The 25,265-nt window shown below is 36.2% G+C and overlaps 1 protein-coding gene and 3 non-coding genes across 4 annotated transcripts; 3 read left to right on the plus strand and 1 right to left on the minus strand.

Moving 5' to 3' along the window:
- Nucleotides 1–1,340: 1,340 nt before the first annotated feature.
- On the minus strand, nt 1,341–14,641 carry LOC121807511 (DCN1-like protein 1). The gene is made up of 11 exons (XM_042207756.1): nt 14,476–14,641; nt 14,122–14,183; nt 13,407–13,543; nt 7,319–7,377; nt 7,173–7,196; nt 5,975–6,057; nt 5,820–5,884; nt 5,471–5,520; nt 2,716–2,817; nt 1,960–2,019; nt 1,341–1,668 (listed from the first exon to the last, which is right to left on the minus strand). Exons 1-11 carry the CDS (start codon nt 14,476–14,478, stop codon nt 1,534–1,536), a joined length of 780 nt encoding a protein of 259 aa, XP_042063690.1. The 5' UTR covers nt 14,479–14,641; the 3' UTR covers nt 1,341–1,533.
- A 5,261-nt stretch (nt 14,642–19,902) lies between these two features.
- Nucleotides 19,903–19,977, plus strand: LOC121810114. The gene has a single exon (XR_006052375.1). It is a non-coding gene; the product is annotated as a small nucleolar RNA snoR117 (small nucleolar RNA).
- A 65-nt stretch (nt 19,978–20,042) lies between these two features.
- On the plus strand, nt 20,043–20,129 carry LOC121810111. Its single transcript, XR_006052372.1, has one exon. It is a non-coding gene; the product is annotated as a small nucleolar RNA snoR116 (small nucleolar RNA).
- Nucleotides 20,130–20,399: 270 nt separating this feature from the next.
- Nucleotides 20,400–20,522, plus strand: LOC121810127. The gene has a single exon (XR_006052386.1). It is a non-coding gene; the product is annotated as a small nucleolar RNA SNORD14 (small nucleolar RNA).
- Nucleotides 20,523–25,265: the final 4,743 nt, after the last annotated feature.

Consider the following 25,265-nt stretch of genomic DNA (forward strand, 5'->3'; position numbering starts at 1 on the left):
ATGTAATAATCTAATTGCAATCAAGGATGTATATATTGTTATTATTAACTAGTATCACACCCGTGTGATGCATGAATAGATTTAATTTTATCACCATAAATTCATGTTTTGAATAAATTAGTTAAAATTAGATATATACTATACGGAAAAAAATGTGTAATAGTACGGCCCAGAAAATATAGTTAGACAACTTTAGAAATCAATCAATCATATACACATTTTTCATATAATTGTACTGAAGGTGCGTCATATACTCCATAAAGTAATTCATAACAATGACCACTTTCTTATCTCTCCCACAACAATAATCATAATTTTATACTCCCTCCGTCTCAGTTTAAGAGTCATATTTTATCATTTTCGTCCGTCCCAATTTAAGAGTTTCATTTAGAATTTACCATATTTGGACATAAAATCTAACCTTATTGTTGATGAAATTTACATTAAAATGACACTACTTTCATAAAAATAAAACAAAATAAAATCCTAAACATACAAAAAGTCAAAAGGGTCTCCCTTTTCACTACCTCACTTCAATTATTACATACTCCAACAATTTACTAAAACTCTTGTCATAACTAAATTGAACTCCTAAACTAGGACGGGGGAGTATTATATTAATGGACATCATAATCACTTCAATACCATTCACATCAAAAAATTAACACACAATAATAATCATGATTACTAAAAAGTCATTAAAATATAGAGATCGAGTAGCTAAATATGCAAGACATAAAAAAGTTTATACAATGATGATATAATAATTCATAAGTTTTGTCATCAACCCCATAAATACAAATTAACATTTTCAAAACAATTAATCTCTCTCACATTTTGAAAAAAATACCATAATATATTGCTTGCAATAATAGTGCATGAAAATTATTTTCAAGACTAAGCTCGACACTTAAAACTCTAAACTCGAGCCTAAACATAGCTACAAATTAAATAAATAAATTACCTTTGTGTTGATGCGGTTGGGTATCAAGCGAAGGCCATTCCACACCAACACCGCCGCTCAGAGATGAAGACGTTGAACATACAAGCCATACACAGTATCTCTACATACCAGTAATCATCCCATATGACTAAATACCCCCTAAAATTACAATTGCTTAGTAATCCCTCCGTCCCACTTTAGGAGTTCCATTTCAATTCAGCAAAACATAAAAGACGCACTAAGCATAAATGTAAATCTATTTGGACACATAGTGCATAATATTATTTTAATATTTAGAAAGTATACTAACGAAGAAAATAAAATTAAACAGAAAATCAGAACTCTTCAACCTAATATATGATCGCATTAGGAAGGGCAAAGTAAGAGCCATATGCAATAGAAGCAAGAGCCACTGAGTACATATTTCCTTCCACAAAATACATTGCATCACTTGTTAACGATTCAAAATAAGATATCAATGGTGAACATGCCCCAGAGTATACCTCACAATTGCTTTAAGTTCATTTTTTCAATTTTACATCATCAATCTAAAATGAAACACAGATTTAATTTAATACACAACTAGGCAATCAAAGTTTGTAGCTCCAATCATTCAACTTGCCCTTCTGAATTATGCCATGTTCAGTCAAATAGTCAACAAATTCATCAATCAGATACGGCCAAGCCCCTTCTGGATCATAGTTTGACAATGCAGGGTCCACTATCTGCATTCATGGAACAAATAAAATCCAGAGCAGTCAGTAATTAGCGCAAGCTTTTAGCTAACCAACGCGATGCAACCTGAAGCTGCTGATGTTTTGACACATCCCATGTACAGATTCCGGATTTTAGGTCATTTCCATCTATTATTTGCAGGTGGTAATGCAAATATATGCTTGGTCAAAATTTGGATTAGAACTAGGGTAGCAATGACTCAATGAGCACAGAACTGTAACATAATAAAACAGGGGAAGGAAATAGGAAGATATACAAGAGAGTTTGTATTCATTAATTACCCTTGCAAATTCCAAAAGCTGGGACCAGGTATCACGAGAAATTGCTTTGTTATGCCTAGCCTGAATCAGCAAATAAACACTCAACGTATCAACACATAGCCAGTACAAAAACCAATCTCCTGAGACTGAGAGCAAAATATAAGTTATAAAATGGGAAATTGAAAGACCTTCTGAATGATTAATCTCAATCAACAAAAGTATCTTAAAACATGTCAAAATTTAGTTAAGTCCTACAATGGTATGAGATAAGAATGACTAAGGAAATATATTAATATCCATCCCATTTTTCTCAATTATCTACCATGCAGAACACTCTAAACACGATTTACTCCTTTCCAATATTTGATTTCACTTTTCTAATCATGTATCATCATTACAGTACAATCGGACCCGCTGCTTATATATTATTCTCTTCATACTAACCACAAAATATTTCATCTTTGCATATCAACCACAACGTGGAAAAATAATCAAAAATATTTTCACCTTTCAAACATCCTCCATATCGAAGATATCAAATCCTTCATCAAAGCAAAATAAGGAAACAAAAAGGAAGAAAAAAGAGACTCACTAAGCTTTCATCATCATTTTTTTAGTTGAAAAATGGGAAAGGATTTCAACCCCGATCTCCCACCCTTATGGGTGAGAATTTCTTATATTTTCAGTTCAAAGCGAAATAACACCAGTTTTTCTTAGCATGGCATAATTGAGTAACTCATTCAACAATATCAAGATTCAAGAGACGAGTTGTTCTACCTGCAGGAACTGGCACCAATGATCGACTAGTGGCCATTGCTTTTCTGCAAACAGCAACTGCCACATCCCAATTGCAGTATCTAATGCCAAAGACTTCTGGCCCTGTACTTGAGATATTTAGAGTTCATTATTGAATTGGAGGTTAAACTTACAAAGAAGTCTGATAAATGACTTATGATGCATCTTCATGAAGAAAGAATCGTGATGGCTTGCAGTACAACCAAACAACCAGAGACTAATAAGATGAAATTGGAGATGGACAGAACTGGATGTCACTATGAACTAGAATAAGTACTTCAAGATGATGACAACATGTGAGCTGAATGCAATATTGATTTATACAGATTTTGGTGCTTAAGCTGTTGGAAGGTGATTATGTCCAATGTCAAGCATTTTTATACCAACAGTATTAATTCTGGCAGATAATCCATTCTAGTGAGATATACTAACTCCGTCCGTCATTTATAGTCCCATTTTGACTCGCCACGGGTTTTAAGAAATTGTTTGACTTTGTCAAGAAAATGGGGAAATGAGTTAGTGGAATGTGGACCCCACTTTCATATATTGATTTTATAATAGAATGTGAGTGTAGTGAGTTAGGTGAATTATGGGGTCCATTACATAGAATGGAAAAGGGTAAAGGAGACTTTAAATCGCAGACCCCCCAAAATGGCAACATGTGACATTATTTCACGGACGGAGGGAGTAGTACTTAAACCAGTGTTGTCAGGAGCGCGGGACACGTCGGGGCAATGAGATGAAAATTTGGAGCGCAGGGAGACGGGACCACGAATTTGGCCAAATATTTGTGTCTCCTTTTCGTACTAAATCAAATAAATATATTGATCTAATGTTTATAATATATCAAATATGTAAACTTAGATGTGAATAGAGCTCAAATGGAAAATAGTGAATGCGCAGCTCAAAATAAATACTCCCTCCGTCCCACTCTAAGTGGAGCATTTCTAGTTCGGGACAAGATTTTATGTAGTGTTGTTTTCTGAGTAAAGTAGAGGGAATAAAGTAAGAGATAGGAAAAAGTACAGGGAGAGACGTTTCTAAATTTAGAAATGTGTATTTGGGACATCCCAAAAAGGAAAATGTGTCGCTTAGAGTGGGATGGAGGGAGTAATTGATACCATTGTCATCTTCACTCAAATGATAGCCATCTTCTCCTTCATCAGATCCAACCAAGTTAATATCTTCACTCGCATCATCTTCATCCACATGAGTATAAATAGACTTAGAGCTAGAACAATTTTTATTTGTATTTTGCTTTCAGTACGATAAGATGGTTTGTTGCAAAGCACCAGAAGGCCCTACAACATCTCTCAATTTTAGTGAATCATTCTCAAAGACACTATCATCATCCTACCAAGTAACCATTCATTTCTGGTAGTCAATTTCATTTAGAAGTATAGGATCGGCGGTGTCCTTTATGTTGTATTTATGCCCAAGTGCTCTATTGCACTTCACAAACAACAAGTCATTCAATCGTTCTTGTATCAGACGATGTCTCCTTTTGCTATGTATAAAATTGAAAATGAAAAGGAAAATAAATGACATGTATAAGTTTCTTCAAAAACATAAGCTCCGATGTCATTCATTTACACTAGAGATTGTGAATTCAAGGTCTTACAAGTTGAAAGGCACTCCAATTCCCCTCGTAAACAGTAGCACTACAGATTAGGCTCAAGATTCGAATGCTCGAGTGTTTTTCAACATGTGAGTGGAATTGGTGTGTTTTTCACCATGTAATTTAGACAATCAGACAATCTCTGGCGTAAATGAATGATATATGTGCTTATATTTTTGAAAAACTGATAAACGTCATTTGTTATCCTTTTCATTTATAGATCCATAGCAAAAAGAGGAATCGTCCGGCACAAGAACGATTGAATGACTTGGTGTTTGTGAAGTACAATAGAGCACTCTAGCGTAGATTCAACGTAAAGAGACCAATGATCCTATACCCCTAAGTGAAATTGACTACAATAATGAATGGTTACTTGGAAGGATGGAGCATGATGATTTTGTCTTTGAGAATGATTCACTAAGATGGAGAGATGTTCCAAGAGCTTCTGGTGCGTTGGAACCATCTTACCATACTAGAAGCAACACAAACAGAAGGAAAAGTGCTTCAAGCTCTAAGTCAACTTATATTCATGTGGATGAAGATGATAAAATGAAGATATTGACTTGGCTGGATCTGGTGAAGGAGGAAGTCGACTAGAGTGAAGATGATATATAATTTAGTTATTTGTTTTATGTTATGCGATTTGCTTTGAGCTCTATTCAAGTGAATCACATCTAAATTTATTTTGATATATTATAAACATTAGAGCAATATATATATTTGATTTAGTACGAAACGGCACAAACATTCGACCAACTTCATGGGTCCCGCACCCCGAATTTTCACCTCATCGCCTCGGCGCGCCCCGCGTTCCTGACAACCCCCTGATTGTGGTACAAACTAAGTCTCTCTGAACTTGTTAAAGTCTGTGCAATAGCATATCCTCACATGCCTTCATCTATTTAAGTGGTGAAGCCTTTATCTCTTTAAAACACTCTTAAGTCATTGCATTCCCATGCTTGGTGGTGCAGATTGGTATAATTTAATCTACAAATAATAATACTCACATTGTTTGGCAAACAATTCCTACAGAACTAATTACATTCAGGCTGCCTACTAATCAAATATGATCAAGATTAGTTAATTACAGAATTAGGCCAATTCAGTACAGAAAGTTACCTTCTCTTTTGCCCACCCAAAAGCATAGTTATAGATCTCCCGGAATTTTTCTGGATAATATTAAAAATTAGTTAGCAACAGAAAAGCAGATATGTGAAGTACAAACACGAAACTTTTTTTAAACATTAAAATCATCAATTTCTTCAAACTTTAAGCATGAAAATAGGTTCTACATTGTGCAATACATTTTTCTGAAAAGATTAGAGAACAAGTCATGGAATAAAACATGGAGTAGCATTCAAGATTAATGATGGAAAGGATTTTAAGAAGCCATCTAATGATACTCTGCATTGGATAAACAAATTATTTTCTAAACTAGTGACAAGAGTCACAAGACAACAATACATACGTTCATCTTTCAGTTCAGAACGCATAAATGGTATCCTTTCTTTAAGCTTATCCATTGAATCAATCCTGTGAAAGGCCATTGGCACAAGGTGTTCAATCAAGGGAAAGGAAGATAAATAAATATAAGAAGCTTCAGGAAGAGTTCTCAATACTCACCCAAGAGATTGCAATCCAGTGATGAACTCTTGCTTTGAAAATTCACACATGGTAGCAGCCTTCATATGCCATGAGACAACCAACTACAGAACATAGCATATTGAAAGATAAATGGGAACCAATATAATCCTGATATATAACTAAGTTACATATTTTAAACCAAATCTTTATCTTTTTAGTCACAATACATAACCAGCCAAAATTTTCATAACCAGTCACATTAACTAATGGAAAAAATTTAACAATAGCTATGTTATTAGTATCTGGGCCACCTGTTCTGCTTACCTTGATGAATGCTTTTCCAAGTTAACCAATATCCTATTAACTTAGCATCGTAACAAGTCACTCGAGAATAAATCCCCAAACCTAATCCAAAATCACTCGATAATAATCACTCAGGTGAAAGACATTAATCAATATATATCAGTTTCACATAATTTTTTGGTGATTGTCACTACAGAATACTGATATCATGCGCCTACAGTTTGTAGAAAAGAAACCTGTGCAACCAAATAATCATTGTAAAAGGACAAAAAAGTAGGAACTTCTGTGTTTCTGACTATTGTCACTAATACTATCCTATACGACTACCCTAATCCTTATATTGAAAGTTGAAACCCTTTAGTACTAATAGATATAGAAATTATACACTATGTTCAATAAAAACAGACCAGAAGGTTTTTTTAATTAATAAGTAGTAGCTAAAACACACAACCCCTCAACCATATCTTTGTCCCCCCAAGGCCTCAACCATATCTTTGTCACATAAAACCTGTTTTAATGTTGTTAACATTATTATTGAACCATTGATCAAGCAAATTTGAAGTCTAGTTTGTGGAAATTGGATCCTTAGTGTCATCACATGAAGATGCTATAAGTTCAAGAGAAGATTTAGCAAGTAAAGTAGATACATCTCGATACATTTTTTTTTTGCTGTTGAATATTATCATCGAAGTACTGACTTAGTGGCTACTTTGTTCAAACCGGAGTTTCTTTGTTCTTTTTTTGCCGCGGGGGGGTTGTACAATGGTGCTAAATGATTGACAAATAAGAACTAAAAAACAAAAGCGACCAACTAAGGTTTTAGACTCTCGGCACCAAATGAAAGATAATATGCTTCACGAGAAAGATCATAAGCAGTCCCACAAAACTGAGAAATTATTGAAATTCTAGATGCACAAGTTCAGATGTAACTTACCATGACAATATCTTGGGGATCAACCTAGTAAAAGAAAAGCATTCTGCATGTTACTGGTATATTCACACTCTGTTAAAGATATGTAAAGAAGATAGACAGGGATCCTCTTCTCCAAACATTAAAATAACTGACAGGCAATGAATCACCTGAAGGTCATTGCACAGGAGGGTAATTCCATCAACCAAAATCATATCAGCATAGGGATCTGAAAAATAAGACAACTTGTTGTAATACATTTGACAGGAATAGGATCTAGATGGACAAACATGATCTGTGGCATGCCGCAATCCAAGGAGGATTATTCAATTGTGTATGTTTTTGGAAGCATGGTTTCCTATAGGCTCATACTCTGGCAGAGTTACAGATAACTGCAGTTGGGTTCAGTGTGTGAGGTCAAGATTTCTTTTTGGTTGTGACTTGTGAGCGACGGAACATCCAAAAAGAAAATGAAGACTGAATGTCTCATGCATTTTTACGAAGAATGAAAGCCTTCTAGTGTCGGAACAAGATCAGATAAAGGAGATAGAAATGGAGCAAATTTAGGCTTTTCCGATTGTTAGTTGATACTTGAATTTTTTTAAATTGCAATTCAAAATACACAGCAAGTGAGTGACAAGATCCTAGTGTTTATGAAAATGTATGTTCATATGTATTAGCAAATGAAATCGTCCAATCAAGGGGCCAGATGAACCAATTTTGAAAGTTAATGTACTGTGCGCACCCCATGAAATATTATAGGGGCTAAATGGACTATCCCAATTTAAGCCATCCCCAAGAGACGACTTCAAAAATGAAGATGTTGGACAAAAAATAGGAAGACAAAATGAGGTCATCACAATTGATGTGAATCAAATAGTATATCTTTATTCTCATTGCTTTATATGATTTATATGGTTTGATGTTCGCAAAAGTATGTTTTATGGTGTAGGAAGTGGAATGGTTGGTGAAACGGGACATGGAATGAAGCTCGGAATGAGCACAAGGTCATTGAAGAAAGTCGTGCAAAATGCCCAATTTGACACACTGCCCAGTCCATAATAGGCTGAAAAAGAGTCACCCGGCTGGGTGAAAAAGTGCGAAAAAGTTCCAGTGCACCCTCAAAAAGAGCCACCCGGCCGGGTACGAAGACGCAGCCGCTGAATTCAGTTTTCATATAGTTTGGAGGCCGTTTTTGGGCGATATGCAGGCAGATTTTGGACGAGAAAAGAGAGAGGAAAAGGGAGAAAGAGAGGAGGAAGAAGAGAAGGAAGAAATTTAGGCCAATATTCCAACGATCAGTCTCCAAATCCAAATTCCACTCAACGAGAGCATGATTCCTATGGTTTTTATTGCAAATTCCACCATGTGTTTAGGCTAAACTCTCTATGTCGCTCCAAGTTGTAATCTAGGCTTTGTATGGATGTTTCTACACCATTGAATTCATGTGTTTTGTTATGTGTTTTGTTACAAACAATGTGCTCAATGTTTATACACTATGTTTTTGGCTAATAATGTAGTGTTGTTCTTTCCTTTGCTATTGTCTCTTTTAACATAGTTAAGGAATGTTTGATTGTTGGTATGCTATTGAATTAGAATTGTTCAAAGGATAATTTGATAGCGGATTAAGTAAGTGATTATAGTAGATGTTTATTTCTCTCGCGCTTCCGCGGGAGTTTATATACATTGAAAATTGGTTCATAGGTTATGTTGGTGTGGATACTTAATGAATTTCCAAAGAGGTCAGGGACTGAATTGCAAAATGAGAGCACAAGTTTAAAGGTTAGTTCCTAATGGCTATTTCAGTTGAGAAGAGCGGTTGAGCTACGTTTAAAAAAGTAGTTTGAGCTGAAGATTGAGGGCTCAATAACTGAATCAATACATTGAGTGAATTGTACACTTAGTGAGGAATTAGAGAGGATCATCTGTGTTTCTTGATCCAAGTTCACGAGAGGGTGAGCATATTAATTCTTGAGTATATATTCATCTTTGAGTGAGTGATTGATCGTTGTGTGATTGTAATTCAGTAGTGTCGAATAAAAGAGATTCGTGATTCTCCCGTGGACGTAGGTTCGATTGAGCCGAACCACGTAACCATGTGTCTCCAATTCTCTCACTTTGTTTTACTGCCTAGTTTGTGTTCGACAGATTGCCTGTGAGAAAGTGTTCTTCATCAACCATTCTTTCGGTCATTTCCAACTAATTGCCGCCGTCTGTGAGAATCGAACCCACGAGATGACGACCGCAAAGTTTGATATGGAGAAGTTCACGGGCAAGAACGACTTTGAGCTGTGGCGGCTCAAGATGAAGGCCGTTATGATGCAGCAGGGCTTATGGGATGTGTTGAAGAGCAGGGCCGATACAGATGAAGAAAAGGGTGAAGTCAAGGCTCAAGATCTCCAGGATAAAGCCTATAGCACCCTGATCCTAAGTCTAAGTGATCGGGTGTTGAGAGAGGTTTCAAAGGAAGAGACCACGGCTGGTGTTTGGGCCAAGCTTGAGTCATTGTATATGACTAAATCTCTCACCAACAGGCTCTTGCTCAAGCAGAAGCTGTGAACTTTCAAGCTTTCAGAGTCGAGAAATATTGGAGAGCAACTTGAGGAATTTGCCAAGTGTGTGGATGATCTTAAGAATATTGAGGAGGCTATCAAGGATGAGGATAAGGCGTTGATGCTCCTCAATTCTTTGCCTAAGAGCTTCGAGCAATTCAAGGATGCAATACTGCTTGGGAGAGATTCTAAAGTCACTTATGAGGAGGTACATTCTGCACTCAGGATGAAAGAATTCCATAAAGTAGCTGATAAGCCTATTGATCCAGCTAGTGAAAGTCTGAATGTAAGATTTGATTCAAAGAAGAATGGAAAGAAGAAATCCCAGAAGAAACCAAAATCTTGGAAGGAAAAATCTGGAGATGAGAAGGAAACCAGATCATGTCACCATTGTAAAAAGCCTGGACACATAAAGAAGAACTGCTATGCTTGGAAGAGGAAGCAAGCCGAGGGTGATAAAGCACAGGGTATCCTGATGTTACTCAAGAGGTAGAGGTTGCTCAGGCTATGAATGTGACAGAGGATGAGGCACCAGATGTTTGGGTGATGGACTCCGGTTGCAGTTTTCATGACTTCCAAGAAAAGGTGGCTCATGGATCTACAAGATGCTACTGGTTCTGTACTGCTGGGAAATAACCAAGTATGCCAAGTAAAGGGCATAGGAAGTGTAAGAATGCTCATGGAAGATGGCTCTCAAAAAATGCTTTCAGAAGTCGGATATATTCCATCCATCAAGAGAAATCTGATCTCTCTTGGAATGCTTGAGAGAAAGGGTTTCACATCCATTTTAGCCGGTGGTTTTATAAAGGTTATAAAGGGCACAAACATTCTTATGGTTGCTGAGAGAGAATAATTTGTATCATCTCAGAGCAAGAGCTATGGATGAAGATCAGGTGAATGCAGTAGCAAAATTGAAGTTGATTGATTGGCATCACAGGCTTGGTCATCTGGGGCAGGTTGGGTTGAAAGAACTTGCCAAGAAAAACCTAATAGCTTTTGATGGAGAATCAGATGAAGATGAACACAGATCTTGTGAAGAATGTAAACTGGGAAAGAGCAAGAAATTACCATATGTTGCTGGAAAACACACTTCATCAAAGCCATTGGAGTATGCACATGCTGATATCTGGGGCTATCACCAATTCAGAGCATGGGTGGAGGCAGGTATTTCCTTTCAATTATAGATGATTTTTCTAGAAAGATTTGGCTTTATGTGATGAAAGAGAAATCTGAGGCCTTCACTAAATTTCAAGAAGGTGCACTGAAGCTGAGACTGAAAAGGGTAGTGTTTTAAAGTGTCTTAGAACAGATAACGGCCTTGAATTTCTTTCAGCTAAGTTTGATGCTTTCTACAAAAGTAAAGGGATAAAGAGGCACAGAACCGTTCCTCACAACCCCCAACAGAACAGAGTGGCTGAGAGAGCCAACAGGACAATTCTGGAAAGGCTCAGGTGTATGCTCATCTCATCAGGTATGCCTAAGCACTTCTGGGCTGAGGCTGCTTCAACACCTGTAATGCTTATCAATAAATGTCCATCTACTTTAATTGATAATGACACACTAGATATGAGATGGTATGGATCAGCTGGTGACTACAAAATTAAGAAATTTTAGTTGCAGAGTGTATGCGCATGCTAAAAGAACCAAGCTAGATCCTAGGGCCCTCAAGTGTGTTATGTTGGGATATCAGAAGGGGGTGAAAGGCTATAGGTTGTGGTGCACGGAAAAGGGAATGGGACAGATGGTGATCAGAGATGTGGTATTTAGAGAAGATGAAATGCCATACATGCAACAGAATTCAGATAGTACTGAGTTTGAGGTGGAGCTCACTGGGCATGAACAAAAAGATGCTAATGATAAAGTATCCAGTGAGGAGGCTCCAGAAATGATTCAAACAGGGGAAGCAAGTGAGAAGCAGAAGAGTCACATTATAGCAAGGGATAAACCAAGAAGGAACATCAAGCTTCCATCCAGGTATAGTGACTATGACATGCTTTACTATGCTCTCACAGTAGCAGAAGAGATTGAGTATCATGAGCCTTCAAGCTATAAAGAAGCAGTAAGAAGTCATGAGAAAGACAGATGGATTAGAGCGATGCAAGAAGAAATAAACTCACTCTACAAGAATCACACCTGGATTTTGGTTTTGAGACCAAGCATCAGAAATGCATAGGCTGTAAATGGGTGTACAAGAAGAAGATAGAAGCATTCAGAAACAATTAGGTGAGATATAAAGCAAGGCTGGTGGCTAAAGGGTTCACTCAAAGAGAAGGGATTGATTATAATGAAATCTTCTCCCCCGTGGTGAAACACAGTTCCATTAGGATTTTGCTGGCCATTGTTGCTCACAAAGATTGGGAGCTTAAGCAGATGGATGTGAAAACAGCTTTCTTAAATGGAGAGTTGGAAGAAAAAATATATATGGAGCAGCCTGAGGGTTTTGTGAAGAAGGGAGAAGAAGACAAAGTCTGCCTATTAAAAAGAAGTTTGTATGGGCTAAGACAAAGCTCTAGACAATGGTACATCAGGTTTGATGAATTCATACAGAGAATTGGTTTTGAGAAATCTCTATATGACAGTTGTGTCTTCATTCAGAAGAGTAAGGGGACAGATATTGCCTATTTGTTACTCTTGTAAATGATATGCTAATTGCAGCAGCAACATTGTCTGAAATTCAAGATATCAAGAATGAGCTGGAATCATAATTTGATATGAAGGATTTAGGGACTGAATTGCAAAACGAGAGCACAAGTTTAAAGGTTAATTCCTAATGAATTTGAAGGATTTGTTGGTGTGGATACTTAATGAATTTCCAAAGAGGTCAGGGACTGAATTGCAAAATGAGAGCACAAGTTTAAAGGTTAGTTCCTAACAGCTATTTCAGTTGAGAAAAGTGGTTGAGCTACGTTTATAAAAGTAGTTTGAGCAGAAGATTTGAGGGCACAATAACTGAATCAATACATTGAATGAATTGTACACTATCTTAGTGAGGAATTAGAGAGGATCATCTGTGTTTCTTGATCCAAGTTCACGAGAGGGTGAGCATATTAATTCTTGAGTGTATTTTCATCCTTGAGTGATTGATTGATCGTTGTGTGATTGTAATTCAGTAGTGTGGAATAAAAGAGATTCGTGATTCTCCTGTGGACGTAGGGTCGATTGAGCCGAACCACGTAACCCTTGTGTCTCCAATTCTTTCACTTTGTTTTACTGCCTAGTTTGTGTTCGACAGATTTCCTGTGAGAAAGTGTTCTTCATCAACCATTCCTTCGGTCATTTCCAACAGGTTATGTGTTCAGCTAATTGTGAACTACTCATCATGTACATGTTCAGTGTATGTGATTAGGTTGATGTTTTAATCCCTTCATATGTTCCATAGTTAAAGGTGTAGAACAATACAAGTCTAATGAGCAACTTGGAGTGGCATGTTTTCCCGTTTGAAAAGTCTTTCCTTAGTTAACTTAGTAGCTTTATTTTGTCATAAATTTTCAGAAATCAAAAATCAAATCTTTGTATGCTTTTATATGCTCTTAAGTGTAAACAAACTTTACCTCCCTGTGGATCGACACTTGAAATACTACTACGACACTGTAATCTTGCAGTATTGTAGTATTACTAGAGTTAATTAAATAAACTTCATAATTTGTGTTAACTGGTCTAGATACTCTAAACTACGCATCAACAATATAATAAATTAATAGATTACCTTTGTATCTATTGTAAAGCTCCTCTAAATGCCTAGTGTCAGCAGCAGACTTTGCATGGGAATGGCTATAGAATATGTCAAATGCTCCTTCAAATTGCCAATCACTAGCCTTCAATGCTTGGACAGCAACTTTTTCACTGCATAAAATATAGTAGCCAAACAAACTACAGGATCACTGTATACAAATTACAAATTGAAGTGCATAGAATACAACGTTACAAGGACCAAGAAGTCAAAATCAAAGGATTAATTAAATTGAAGTTTGGTCCTGTCCTGCCCTCTAGTAATTGCCAGATAAGAAAAGGGGTGGAAATTAAATCACACCCCTAGTAAGATGGTACCAAAGGGTGAAGAGTATTTTAGTGAATGATTTATCCCAAGCATGGTATGGATAGTCCAATACTAAAGCATCAATAACTAAGGCAAATAGTCAGTAAAGGAAGATACGTTATATTTGCATAAAGCAAAAAAGAGATCAACCACTATATTGATGCAGTTTGATATATAGTTAGCCTTAATTTAACTAAGAAAGGTCCAGAACGGTAGAACCTCATTGAAACCATGAAGTACCCCACACCCCCAAAGGCAAAAAAATAAACAAAAAAATGACAGTTAAGCACATTGGGGAATCAGCAAAGAAGCACATAGGTAACAAGGACAAATTTCGTCAAGAAATTGGACAGGAATTCAAGTCAAAATTGAGTACTCAAGGTACCTCGACCCAGTAATAGACATGAATTGTTGCACTTTGTCACGCTGCCCTCTGCCCAGCTTGTTCTGCCAATAAATAGCCTATCAGTAATCAATTGTGCATAAAACTAGAAGAAAAACGAACAAGTTAATTAATTTTCAGCTCGTTTTTGGAAACAAGATAACTGAGGAATTCAGTTGAGCAAATCATTACAGTTAGCATCAATGACACTTCTAACACAAATTACGGCTTATATAGTGGTTGAAATACTTTGAAGTTTATGTATTAAGCATATTAAGCTGGAGATTCAAAGCTGTAGCATGAATTGAGCAATAACCGATAACATCCACAAAATATATTGATAAATAGAGCATCAACCATCTTTAGAAGATCAGAGAAACCCTAATTGTCGAGATTTGATCCAATTGTCGAAGACTGTGACCAGAACGACGCGAAGATGAGCTAGGGTTACGATTAATTGGAAGAATTTTCACTCCAAGGCGCCCACAGTATTCCTGTTCTCTCTTTTCTCTCTTGATAAATTTATGTTTTCTTCGTTTGGTGAATGAATTCCTTCTCTGCTGTAGCTTTACAGGTAGAAGGCTCACGATTGGTAGGCCCACAACTCCTCTAGAGTAGATCCCTCCATCCAACTTAAATTAATCCATATGATCAAATTAAGATCAATATCAAGGGTATATTAGTATGAATTTTATACTATTTTAATTGTCAAAAATATTAGAATATACTATTAGACGACATTGTGTAAGACTATAAGTGGTCAAATGTTTTATCCATATTTTCTATTTTCCACATTTTACATGTTTTTCCTTATAAGTTATAACTCAATTATGGGATAATTATAAACTATGATAAAGTTATGATGATATAATTCATCATTTTAAAAATTATGAAACTGACCAAATTGGTGCAATGTATTCTTTGAAAATAACAAATTGCCCAAAAAATATTAATATTTTTTAAATACACATCCTCACAAACTTTAAAATTCAGCAAAACAAGTATGAAATTTAACATTATTTTAATTTATCCCACAGCGAAATGTTCAAGTCGACGCATGGAATATATTGTTGATAATTTAAATTGGAGGATGAATTAAAACTCAGCCAAATTTCATGATTTTTGCGGCAATTTTATCTTTAAAATATTATACTGAGTGTATTATGAGTGTAAAGTGGTAGTAATATTCACCTTTTTAGTTAGTTATTTTTGTTAGTTGAGTGCATTTTTTATTCTTACAATAAAAATATACATATACTTTAATTAATTAATTCCTTTAATTAATCAAAGAGTAATAAAGTAAACAAAAGATGTAAATATAAATTTCACTGGTTTAATTAATGATAAATAAGTAAACAAAAACAGAAAATTTTACAATGTGCAGAACTGTCATAGAATTAAACTGATTTGCTTTAAATAACTATATTATATTGAAGACTTATCGATCTGTTTTTAATGAGACTTCTCTCTTAGCTAGTGCTTTTATCAATAATTATGTTCTTTTTTGTTTATATGACTTTAGAAGTATTAATATGGACGAAAATCACGAAATACATCCCTTTCAATATATATTACATGTGCATACGTGTTTGGACGTATATATTGAACGACTTTTAATACACTAGTATGATGACAAATAGTTGAATATGAAAAATACAAATTGTATCACAATTTTAAATAATAAATAGTACAAAATAATGTAGAGTATTTTATATCCAATATATATCAAGTTGTTAATATACTCAGATGTTTAAATATTAGTAACAAATTACTATAGATCAAAAGTTTAAATAAATAGAATATATATTTGATACTTTTGCTTTCTTTAAGTGCTACAATTGCTTTGTTCACTTACAATATAATTTAGTCGAATAAATAGACAATCAAGTTTATCAGGCAAATATAAATTTCTAACACTCCAAGACATCAAATCGAGCCTTAACCCTCAGACGAACATTGTACTTGGTCAAACGACTTTGACTAATAATAAATGTTAAAAGACATTTAATTTTGTGAAATTAAATGCAATAGCATCGATCTACGTTCCGAGTAGATGACCGTAGTATATTCATTTTCTCAAATCCGATCCCCGGTAAGTGAGAAATAATATATTAAAGTTGGTCACAATAAAGCTAGAAATGAGCTATGAGAAAAACTAAGTGATTAATTAACTGAGTGTTAATTATCCCACATCGGGGATGATAAACTTCTTTGATGAAATATTTAATAAGCTGAATTATTATGTGTAATAATTATCGTGAAATAAGATGGGTGACAGAGCTCACACGCGCGCACACGCGCACCGTGACCCTGCACCGGGCGCATGCCTTGTGCCTTGAATCTTGGCAATTGGTCTTTGGGTGGTCTTTGGGCTGGTCTTTGGGCCGCTCTTTAGAGCTGGTCGTTGAGCGTGGTTCAAGCCCCGCTTGTTCTTTTTATACCACCTTAAACTCCACGCTATCCCTGACGGACCCCGACTCATGGTGGTTCTGGTCCACGTCATGTCCCCGTTGGACCCCGACGCATAACGAGAGACAAAAGGTCCATGCTGGACCCCGACGCATAACGAGAGACAAAAGGTCCATGCTGGACCCCGACGCATAACGGGAGACAAAAGGTCCCCGATGGACCCCGACGGTCCATGGTGTATCCCGTCGTGTAGTGTGTCCAGATGTGTCGTGTCTCTTCAGCTCCCAATAGATAGTGCACCAGTCAGTAACCCCCGGCGGTTACAGTCAAGCCATCATGACACAAATAATGGTTGTTGACTCCATGAATGCCCAATGGGTGGACTTGGCCTATAAATAGGCAGTCACTCATGCATTGCATACGATCGAACACACAACAAACTCAAGCATTCTTGCATACACGCTCTCTCCCTCTCTGCATAATCTTCCCGTCGAAGTCTGCCCCCGCCTTACTCCCGTTCACCGGAGCTCTGCTGCTAGCGGTGCTGCTACTTCAGAGACGAAACAGTTTTATCTTTGGGGACGACACGCCAAACCGAGAGCACTACCGAGGTGTATCTCGTCTTGCGGAAAGATGACTCCTCGACTCGGTTTACATCTTTACGATTTATTGTTTCGAATTCTTCTTTGTAATTTCAATTATGTTTATTTCCATTTAATTTCTTCATTCTTCATTGAGTTGTATTACGCTCGGTTAGTGTATCTTTGTATTATAGTCATTTTTTCAACCAACAAACATCATATCATGTGCAATATCATTTCGCACAACACTAAAAATATAAATTGCATTCCATTGATTAGTTTACCAAAAACTGAAGAAAATAATTTTATAAGAATAATAAAAAATATATATAAAATTATATGGACCTCTTCATTTGTTTTGTCCAGATTTCAGGTAGCCAAATTCAATTAACATTTGAACTTTTAAGTGATTCACATACTAAATAGAACTCCCATCCTGCATCCATCAATATTCGTCCAATTTTGCTAATTTTGTTATTCCATTAATAAATATCTCATTTGTATTTTTACTAATTCTGATAATAGATCTCACATTTCACAAACTTTTCTAATTCACATTTTTATTATAAAACTACAATTATATAAAAAGTACGATTCATCTTCCACTATTTTTTATTCGCTTTTCATTTCATTTCTTAAACCCGTGCCAAGTCAACTTGTGACTCCTATTCGAGGTTGATACATACCAAACGGGATAACTCATCCCAAAACACTAGTTTGTTAGGAGAGAGAGTTCATTTAGTCTATATACCCCACATCGGTTGTTCTCACAACCGATATGGGAATTGAGTCCGTAACATTCGACCCTTCTTTAAGGGCCAATGTCCTCGTTGGTCACGGTCACGTTGGTCACGGTTGGTTATTTGCCAGGCCACCACTCCGAGTTCTCGTTGGTCACGGCGGATTCTTTGCCCGGCCACCACTCCGTGGGTCACCACTCCGAGCGGCCCCAAACGTACTCGTTGGTCACAGTGAGTTTGTTGCCCGACCACCACTCCGAGCCGTTTGGGCTCTCAATGAAAGCACCAATTGATACAGACCAAACGAGAGAACTCATCCAAAAAAACTAGACGGTTAGGAGAGAGAGTCCATTTAGTCTATATACCTCACATCAGTTGTTCTCACAACCGATGTGGGAATTGAGTTCGTAACATCACGAGTGGGTACAAAATTTTATTAAGTGTACCATTTTCAAAAGATAAATTAAATTTGATCAAAGTCGCCCTAAAATCATTTAATAGTCCTTATCATATTGTAAAATAATATGTTTCCTTTTGATTTATTAGTTTTAATAAAAAGTGAACTACACCAAATATCCCTAACTTTTTGACTTTTTGCACCAATGACCCCTACCAAAAAAAATAGAGCCAGAAACCCTAATGTTAAATATAATCACGAATCATGTTTTTTCAGACCAAAACACCCTTAGGCCCTAAAAGGGCTTTTTTGTCACTCCATTATATTGATGACATGTGATTTCTGCCACATTTCTGTCAGCAACTTTTTATGTAATTTTCTAATAAGTTCTAGTACTTCATATGTAATTAAAATTTTGTCATTATTTACACTTTTTAATTTTTTTTGTAATATATATATTTATTAGTATCTGCATTAATTAATATGAACATAATAAAATGAGACCCTTTCCTCCTTATAAAACTTATTTTCTGGTATTTTTCGTGTTTTTATTTTCCCTAATTTGTTTTATTTACATTGATTTATGGATCAATTTTATTTATTATGAAAATATCCTAATTTTACAGTATTAATTTATAAATTTATATTGTCTTAATTTCAAATACTATTATTAATAAAAAATCTCAAAGGATTAAATAGTTTATATATCACATGCTTCAATTTTTTCAAAATATTACTCATATTTCAATTTTATCATGAATGACAAGAAACTATGCAAATTTATATCTAAAGATTGAATGTTCATATGATGTAAAAAATTTCAAAACTAAATTAAAATTCTCAATAAAATATCAATCATAAAAATCGTCTTAAAGTTGGACTTAGAGTAACAAATTAGTTCGATGATATATAATGAAATAATATTTTAAATGTCAGTGTGTTCAATAAATAATTATTGTATCATTTAATTAAATGTGAAGTATTTTTTATTCTGTGTATTATTGATTTGAATTTTATTTCATAAATAACTTCACTTTTCCATATTTATGTCTCTCAATGAAGTTCCTACATGATATAACTAGTATATAGTTGCCACTAACTAAAAATAGAGGGATATAAGAATTTTTTTGTACAAATATTGACAAAACATTAATCACATATGAAGTACCAGAACTTATTAGGAAATCACATAAGAAGCTGCTAACAGAAATGTGGCAGAATTCATATGTCAGTAAATTTAGGGATTGCCAAAATGCCCTTCAAGCTATTTGGGCATTTTCATCCAAAAAGTGACTAAAATCATTCGGGATTATATTTAACGTTAGAATCTTTTGGTGCTTTTTTTTATTAGGGATCACCGGTGCAAGAAGTCAAAAAGTGCGGGATATTTTGTGTAGTTAATTCTTTAATAAATGGATTTATGATGGTTTCGTGTCTCCCTAGTTTTTTCCTACTCCAGATGGGCCCAAAAAAAATCGATAGGCCCAAATATAGTGAATATATCCAAGGTCATGTTCAAATACGCGATTAGGGTTTATGGCCTAAAGCCTTTAAATACTCATCAGGCGAATTCATCGAAATCATTACCTCTTTTCTCTCCTCCGCCCAACTAAACTAACCGTATCTAAGTATGTTGAATTGTTAAATCTATCTATTTGGCCGGTGATGCACAGAGAATTGTCCGTACCATCTGATTTCCTTGATGTATCGATCTCGAATATTTCTGAGGCCTCTTTTACTCGGAATTTATAGTTTTAATTGCAATTTTTTAGACTCGAATTGTGATTTCTTCGAATCAGGCGGTGATGTTGAAACATATACCATCAAACTATGAAAGCCTTGCTATTTGGCTTGTTGATGCGAATTACTAACTATTCTGAGCCTTGTGATTTCTGTTTTGAATTCAGGTTTTTGTTCCAATTCATAGGCAACGTTTTAGAGTCGCTGGTGCACTGTACTTGAATGGTGTTTTCAGCGCTGTACGTTGCCGATAGCAAACTCACAGGGTGTTGAGATTCTGGCATTGGCTTATTTTTCCTTGAGCTTTTGCATTCAGATTCAGATGCGCCTAAAATCTATCTATTTTACTTACAAATGTTTAATTGCTCCCTTATTTTGCAAATTATTTGATCAGTTTGTTATTGAGATTGGAGAGCGCAATGATGCTAAAACGTAAGGCTTGTTTCTCAAAACATTCGCAGTGGCCGCCTAAGTGCTTTCGCCTTCGCCAGGCTTGAGAGCATATGCTGCTTTTTCCTTCCTTGGATGTCTGAGCTGCTCTCTCAATTAGGGGTGTGTATCTTACCGAAACCACTATACCACCTTACCGTAAATTCTGTATGCGGAAAAATTATACATTTATCTTAGTATATCGAACTTTGGTATACCTTATTTTCTGTATGGAGAATTTTCATACTGATATCGTACCTCATTTTCACTATGACGTACCAAAGTTCGGTATACCATACTTTTGCGGTATACCTTACTTTCAATATCAATGAAAATGGAATATTTGAGTTTTTAGAATACTATTTATATTTTATTGTAATTTAAATAATATATGTGATATTAAATACTAGTATATTTTATTTATATTATATTATATTTCATAATAAATTTTATAATTTAAAAATATATAAAATATTTTATATATTATTATATTCATATTTTACGGTATATATCAAATTTCGCTATGTCGTGGTATATAAAAATGTATACTTTTATCTTACCGAAATATTTTAGTAAGGTATCACACCGTACCGAAAATTACGATATACCAAAAATTCGGTATTTTCGGTATTTTTTCCGTACGATAAGGTCGGCATTTCAGTATTTTTCCTCAGCCCTACTCTCAATATTTCATTTTTAAAAATTTTATATCAATTGAAACTGAATATTAAGATTATTTTGATAAATTAATCATCCTTCGATTTTTATTGTCATCATCTTTTTTAATTCTCTAATTAGTTTTTTTGTTTGCTCTAGTTTTTCTAAATGTCTAACATGTGGAGATATTATCCAAGTTTTAAAATCTCTGAAAAGAACAAATTAAAAATTGGAATTAAAATGCATAAAATTACATAAATGAACAATTGAATTTAAAAATACGTTTATTATAAAATAAATTTTTATTACTTAAATTATAATGCAAAGTGAAAAATATAGGCATGATTCCCCTCAAATGCCCCTCCACAATCCCAGTCTTGAAAGCCCAGCGTGCCTCTGAGGCAACCCGCAACGAGTCATGTTGGTGGCCTGCATTCCGTCACTAAGGGATGGGATGGCGGCGTGACGCGTTGCAGCGCCTCGTCTTGTCCCCAGCCCGTTCCACGTTCTCTCCCGCCGTGATGAATGGCAAGACATCTCATCACGCGTCGAGGCGACGTGGCGCGCTCCGGCGCCATGCGTGACACCCACTCGCCGGCCAGCGAGTGGGCATCGTCGTGCTGATGCAATAAATTATTTTTTTAAATTCGAATTAAATAAAAATTAAAAACAGTAATATTACCGTTATATTACCGTTTTTTCCTTTTTTTATTTTTATTTTTTATTTTTTTACTCTATAAATACTTCTAATTCATCCTCATTTCACATACAACTACACATTTATTCTACCCAAATCATCTCCATCTCAAATTTTCACCTAACCTAATTATGGCGGTGGCGGCTCCGGTGGGTTCGACATCAACGCGTTCGGCGACTGAGGGGGCATGTACAATGTCCTCGGTGGTGGTTCCGGTTCGTCGACGCCGGGGGCTACAAACCACCCCATTTTGATGTGGATGTATACGCCCGTCCCTCCGCCCCGAGGTATTTGCAGGGATTATCCCAGATTCGGGAGGATTATTCCGTTGAACCACTCCGGAAGAAGGCCGAAGCGGTGGAAGCTCCTGGGCGGAGGCGGACGAGGAGGAGGAGGATCTAGGCCGGCATCCGTACGGCCTCAAAAGAAACGCTGGCGGTGTACAACGCCTGGATCAGCGTCTCGTACGATCCCATCGTCGGGAATCAACAGTACCGGAAGTGCTTCTGGGAAAACGTCACCGAGGCCTACCATGAGATTAAGCCGAAGGGCTCCCACCGCCGCACATATAAGATGCTCCGCGCTCACTTTGACTGAGTCGACGACAGAGAGGTCAAAAAATTTTGCGGCATCTACAAGAATGAAGCGGCTCATTACCAAAGCGGAGCCACGGGAGCCGACATTCTGAGTTCAGCTTTGCGAGTCTACTTCGACGACACCGGCAAACAATTCAAATATATCGATGTTTGGGAGGTCGTCAAAGACGAGGAAAGGTGGGCCGGTGGTGTGAGGTCCAGCTCGGGCTCGACCTCGAAGCGCACGAAGCACACGGCGGGTGGCCAATACTAGTCTAGTGAGGGCGGTTCGGGCAGAGCCGCAGGCGAGTTTGACTCGCAGGAGGTTGAGGTCATGGCAGACGATGCCGGGGGGACCTCCCGTGGGCGCCGTTGGCCGCAAGGGAGAAATGCGGCGAAGGCGGCTAGAGGGAGGAGGGGCCGAGCCGAATCAAACCAGGCGGGCTCGGGCTCGGGGGGACCCTCGAACTCCCTTATGTCCATGTACATGACAGCCACAATGGCGGACACTTCCCGCATGACGCCTCTCCAATACCAAGCCTATCTTAACGGAATTGCGTTTATGGCTGCACAACTTGGCATTCCTCCTCCTCACGGCTTCAGTGCACCTCCACCGCCTTCGGGGGATGATTCGCCAGCGGAGTAGTTTTTTTTTTCTATGAAATTGTATTTTAAATTATGTCATTTTTATTTTTTTAGGATTTTAATTATGTGTTTTTTTATTTTTTGAATTTTAAGTTGTATTTTTATTTTATGTTGTAATTTTATTTTATTTTTAATTAAGTGTTTTTTTTTAATTGAATTTGGTTGGAAATAAAAAAAATGAAATTGAATGAATAGTAATTTAAGGGACGGTTAAAGGACGGATGGTTGCAAGTTATGTCCCTTAGTTAAGAGATTAAGTAAAAAGTAAAGTGGAGCCCATGAATAGTAATTTAATAGACGGTTAAGGGACAGATAAGTGACAGCGTTGCGGATGGCCTCAGTGTGTCAGAGCTCCCCTCCAATGTGAATGCTTAGAACTATGTGCAATGCATGCTCTTAGAGAAAATAACTTGAAAATTTAAACTAAACTACTAAGCAATTTATAAATGTACAAAATTTTATCCCTCACCTATAATTAAACATCCCGAAAATAACTTCTGACTGATAATTTATTCACCACATTTTTACCCATAATTTGTAATTTTACTTGTGGGAAGGCCTAGCTTGACCAATTCTGGACGATGGTTATCAATTGATCAACAGCGTGGTGGAAGGAGGAGACGTTGATCGAAGTGGACCATATTGGAGTGTTGAGGGAGATGTAGTGGGAGGAGACGCAGCGGTCCAAGCACTTCAGTGTCTGATTGATTCTATCGGAAAGTTTATCGCACAATCTACCATTGAAGTAGTTAAATATCTTAAGAAGTCGTTTGCTATGTCTCATGTAGGGATGTCAATCGGGTCGACCCAACGATTTTTTGGCTAACCTTACTCGGATTGTGGGTCAATCAGATGTGAGCTAATTGAGTTGTATTTTTTGAGTTATAAAGGTTCTACCTTAATCCTAAAACCTTGGAATTCGGGTTAGCCAGGTTAATCGGGTTGCTACCAATAAAATTGACATGTGATCAATTCAATAAATAATGATAAAATTTAGTTATATTTATAAAATATTAAGTATTTATTTATTATAAATTTGAGATGCATACTTTAAACTCAAACACAAACATAATCAAATACTAATATTTGAGATTTGTTCAAAATGAAACATGAACATATTTCAAGAAATTTTAAAGCATGTTTTAGAAATTCAAATAATTTTCAGTGAATTTTTTTCACAACAAAAAACACTCTCATTCAATTTTCAATTTTCTCTATAGATATCGTTCAATTCCCTTCACATTTTGTTGCAAAAATGTTCGTCGGAGGCAACCATGGTTGGAGTGAATTTTATCTGAACATGCCATATCGCCAAATTCTTGGATCTGTCGGTCCGCATACGGCCCATCCAAGCTCAAATGAGGATGTGTATATCCCATATAAGTCCCCGCAATCCCGCATGCCCAACAACCCGACACAGTCAGACTCACAGGAGGAAATTTCTGCGTCCATGAGCCTGAACTTAAAACATGCAAAATCCGGGGTTATCAATATGTAATAATATTTTTTTATACCTATGATGCTTGTTTCATCTACATTTATCTAGCTAGCTAGTTATACAAGTATTTGCCTTATACAAAATCTCCTTGACTCATAATTTGAAGCAAACATTAGAGCATCTCCAAGAGAGATGGTAAATGGAGAGATAAAGAGAAATAACTATCACATTTAGAGCATCCACAACCGTGCTCTTGCCAGCGGCACGGTTGTGGGCCCGGGCGGTACTATTCATGCCTGCTCTCTGGCAAGAGCACAACACCCACAACTGTGCTCTTCCGCAAGGACGAGCACAATTAATATAAAATTCAATTAAACAAAAACATTTCCATAATATTAAAATCCATTTAAAAACCACAATAAATATTACAAATTACAAATAAAATTAAAAAAATACATAATTAAAATCCTAAAAATTAAAAATTACATAATTAAACTTCTTAAAATTAAAATTACATAATTAAACTCCTTAAAATTAAAAATTACATAATTAAAATCCTAAAATTAAAAATTACATAATTAAACTCCTAATAAGACTACGCATCCGGCGGGATCAACCCCAATATTACAAATTCCAACTGTGGGAGCCCGAAGGGTTATCGTCTTGGCCGGACATAGTGATGTTGTAGGGTATGAGAGAATGAAGATGAAAATGGATATGAGAGAATGGAGATGAGAATGGATATTGGAGAATGATGATGAGAGTTGTGTAGTTTGATGTGAATTTTTGGGGTGAAATTGGGGGTATTTATAGATGAAAGTATGTATTTTTGGGGTAAA

Source organism: Salvia splendens, chromosome 6 (assembly GCF_004379255.2).
Source record: "Salvia splendens isolate huo1 chromosome 6, SspV2, whole genome shotgun sequence".
Classification (NCBI taxonomy): domain Eukaryota; kingdom Viridiplantae; phylum Streptophyta; class Magnoliopsida; order Lamiales; family Lamiaceae; genus Salvia; species Salvia splendens.

Coding starts and splice junctions, on each gene's coding strand:
- LOC121807511 (XM_042207756.1), bottom strand. Junction 13,544..14,121: donor ATGTCTATTACTGGGTCGAG/GTACCTTGAGTA, acceptor TATTTTATGCAG/TGAAAAAGTTGCTGTCCAAG. Junction 6,058..7,172: donor ATCCCCAAGATATTGTCATG/GTAAGTTACATC, acceptor TATGTTCTGTAG/TTGGTTGTCTCATGGCATAT.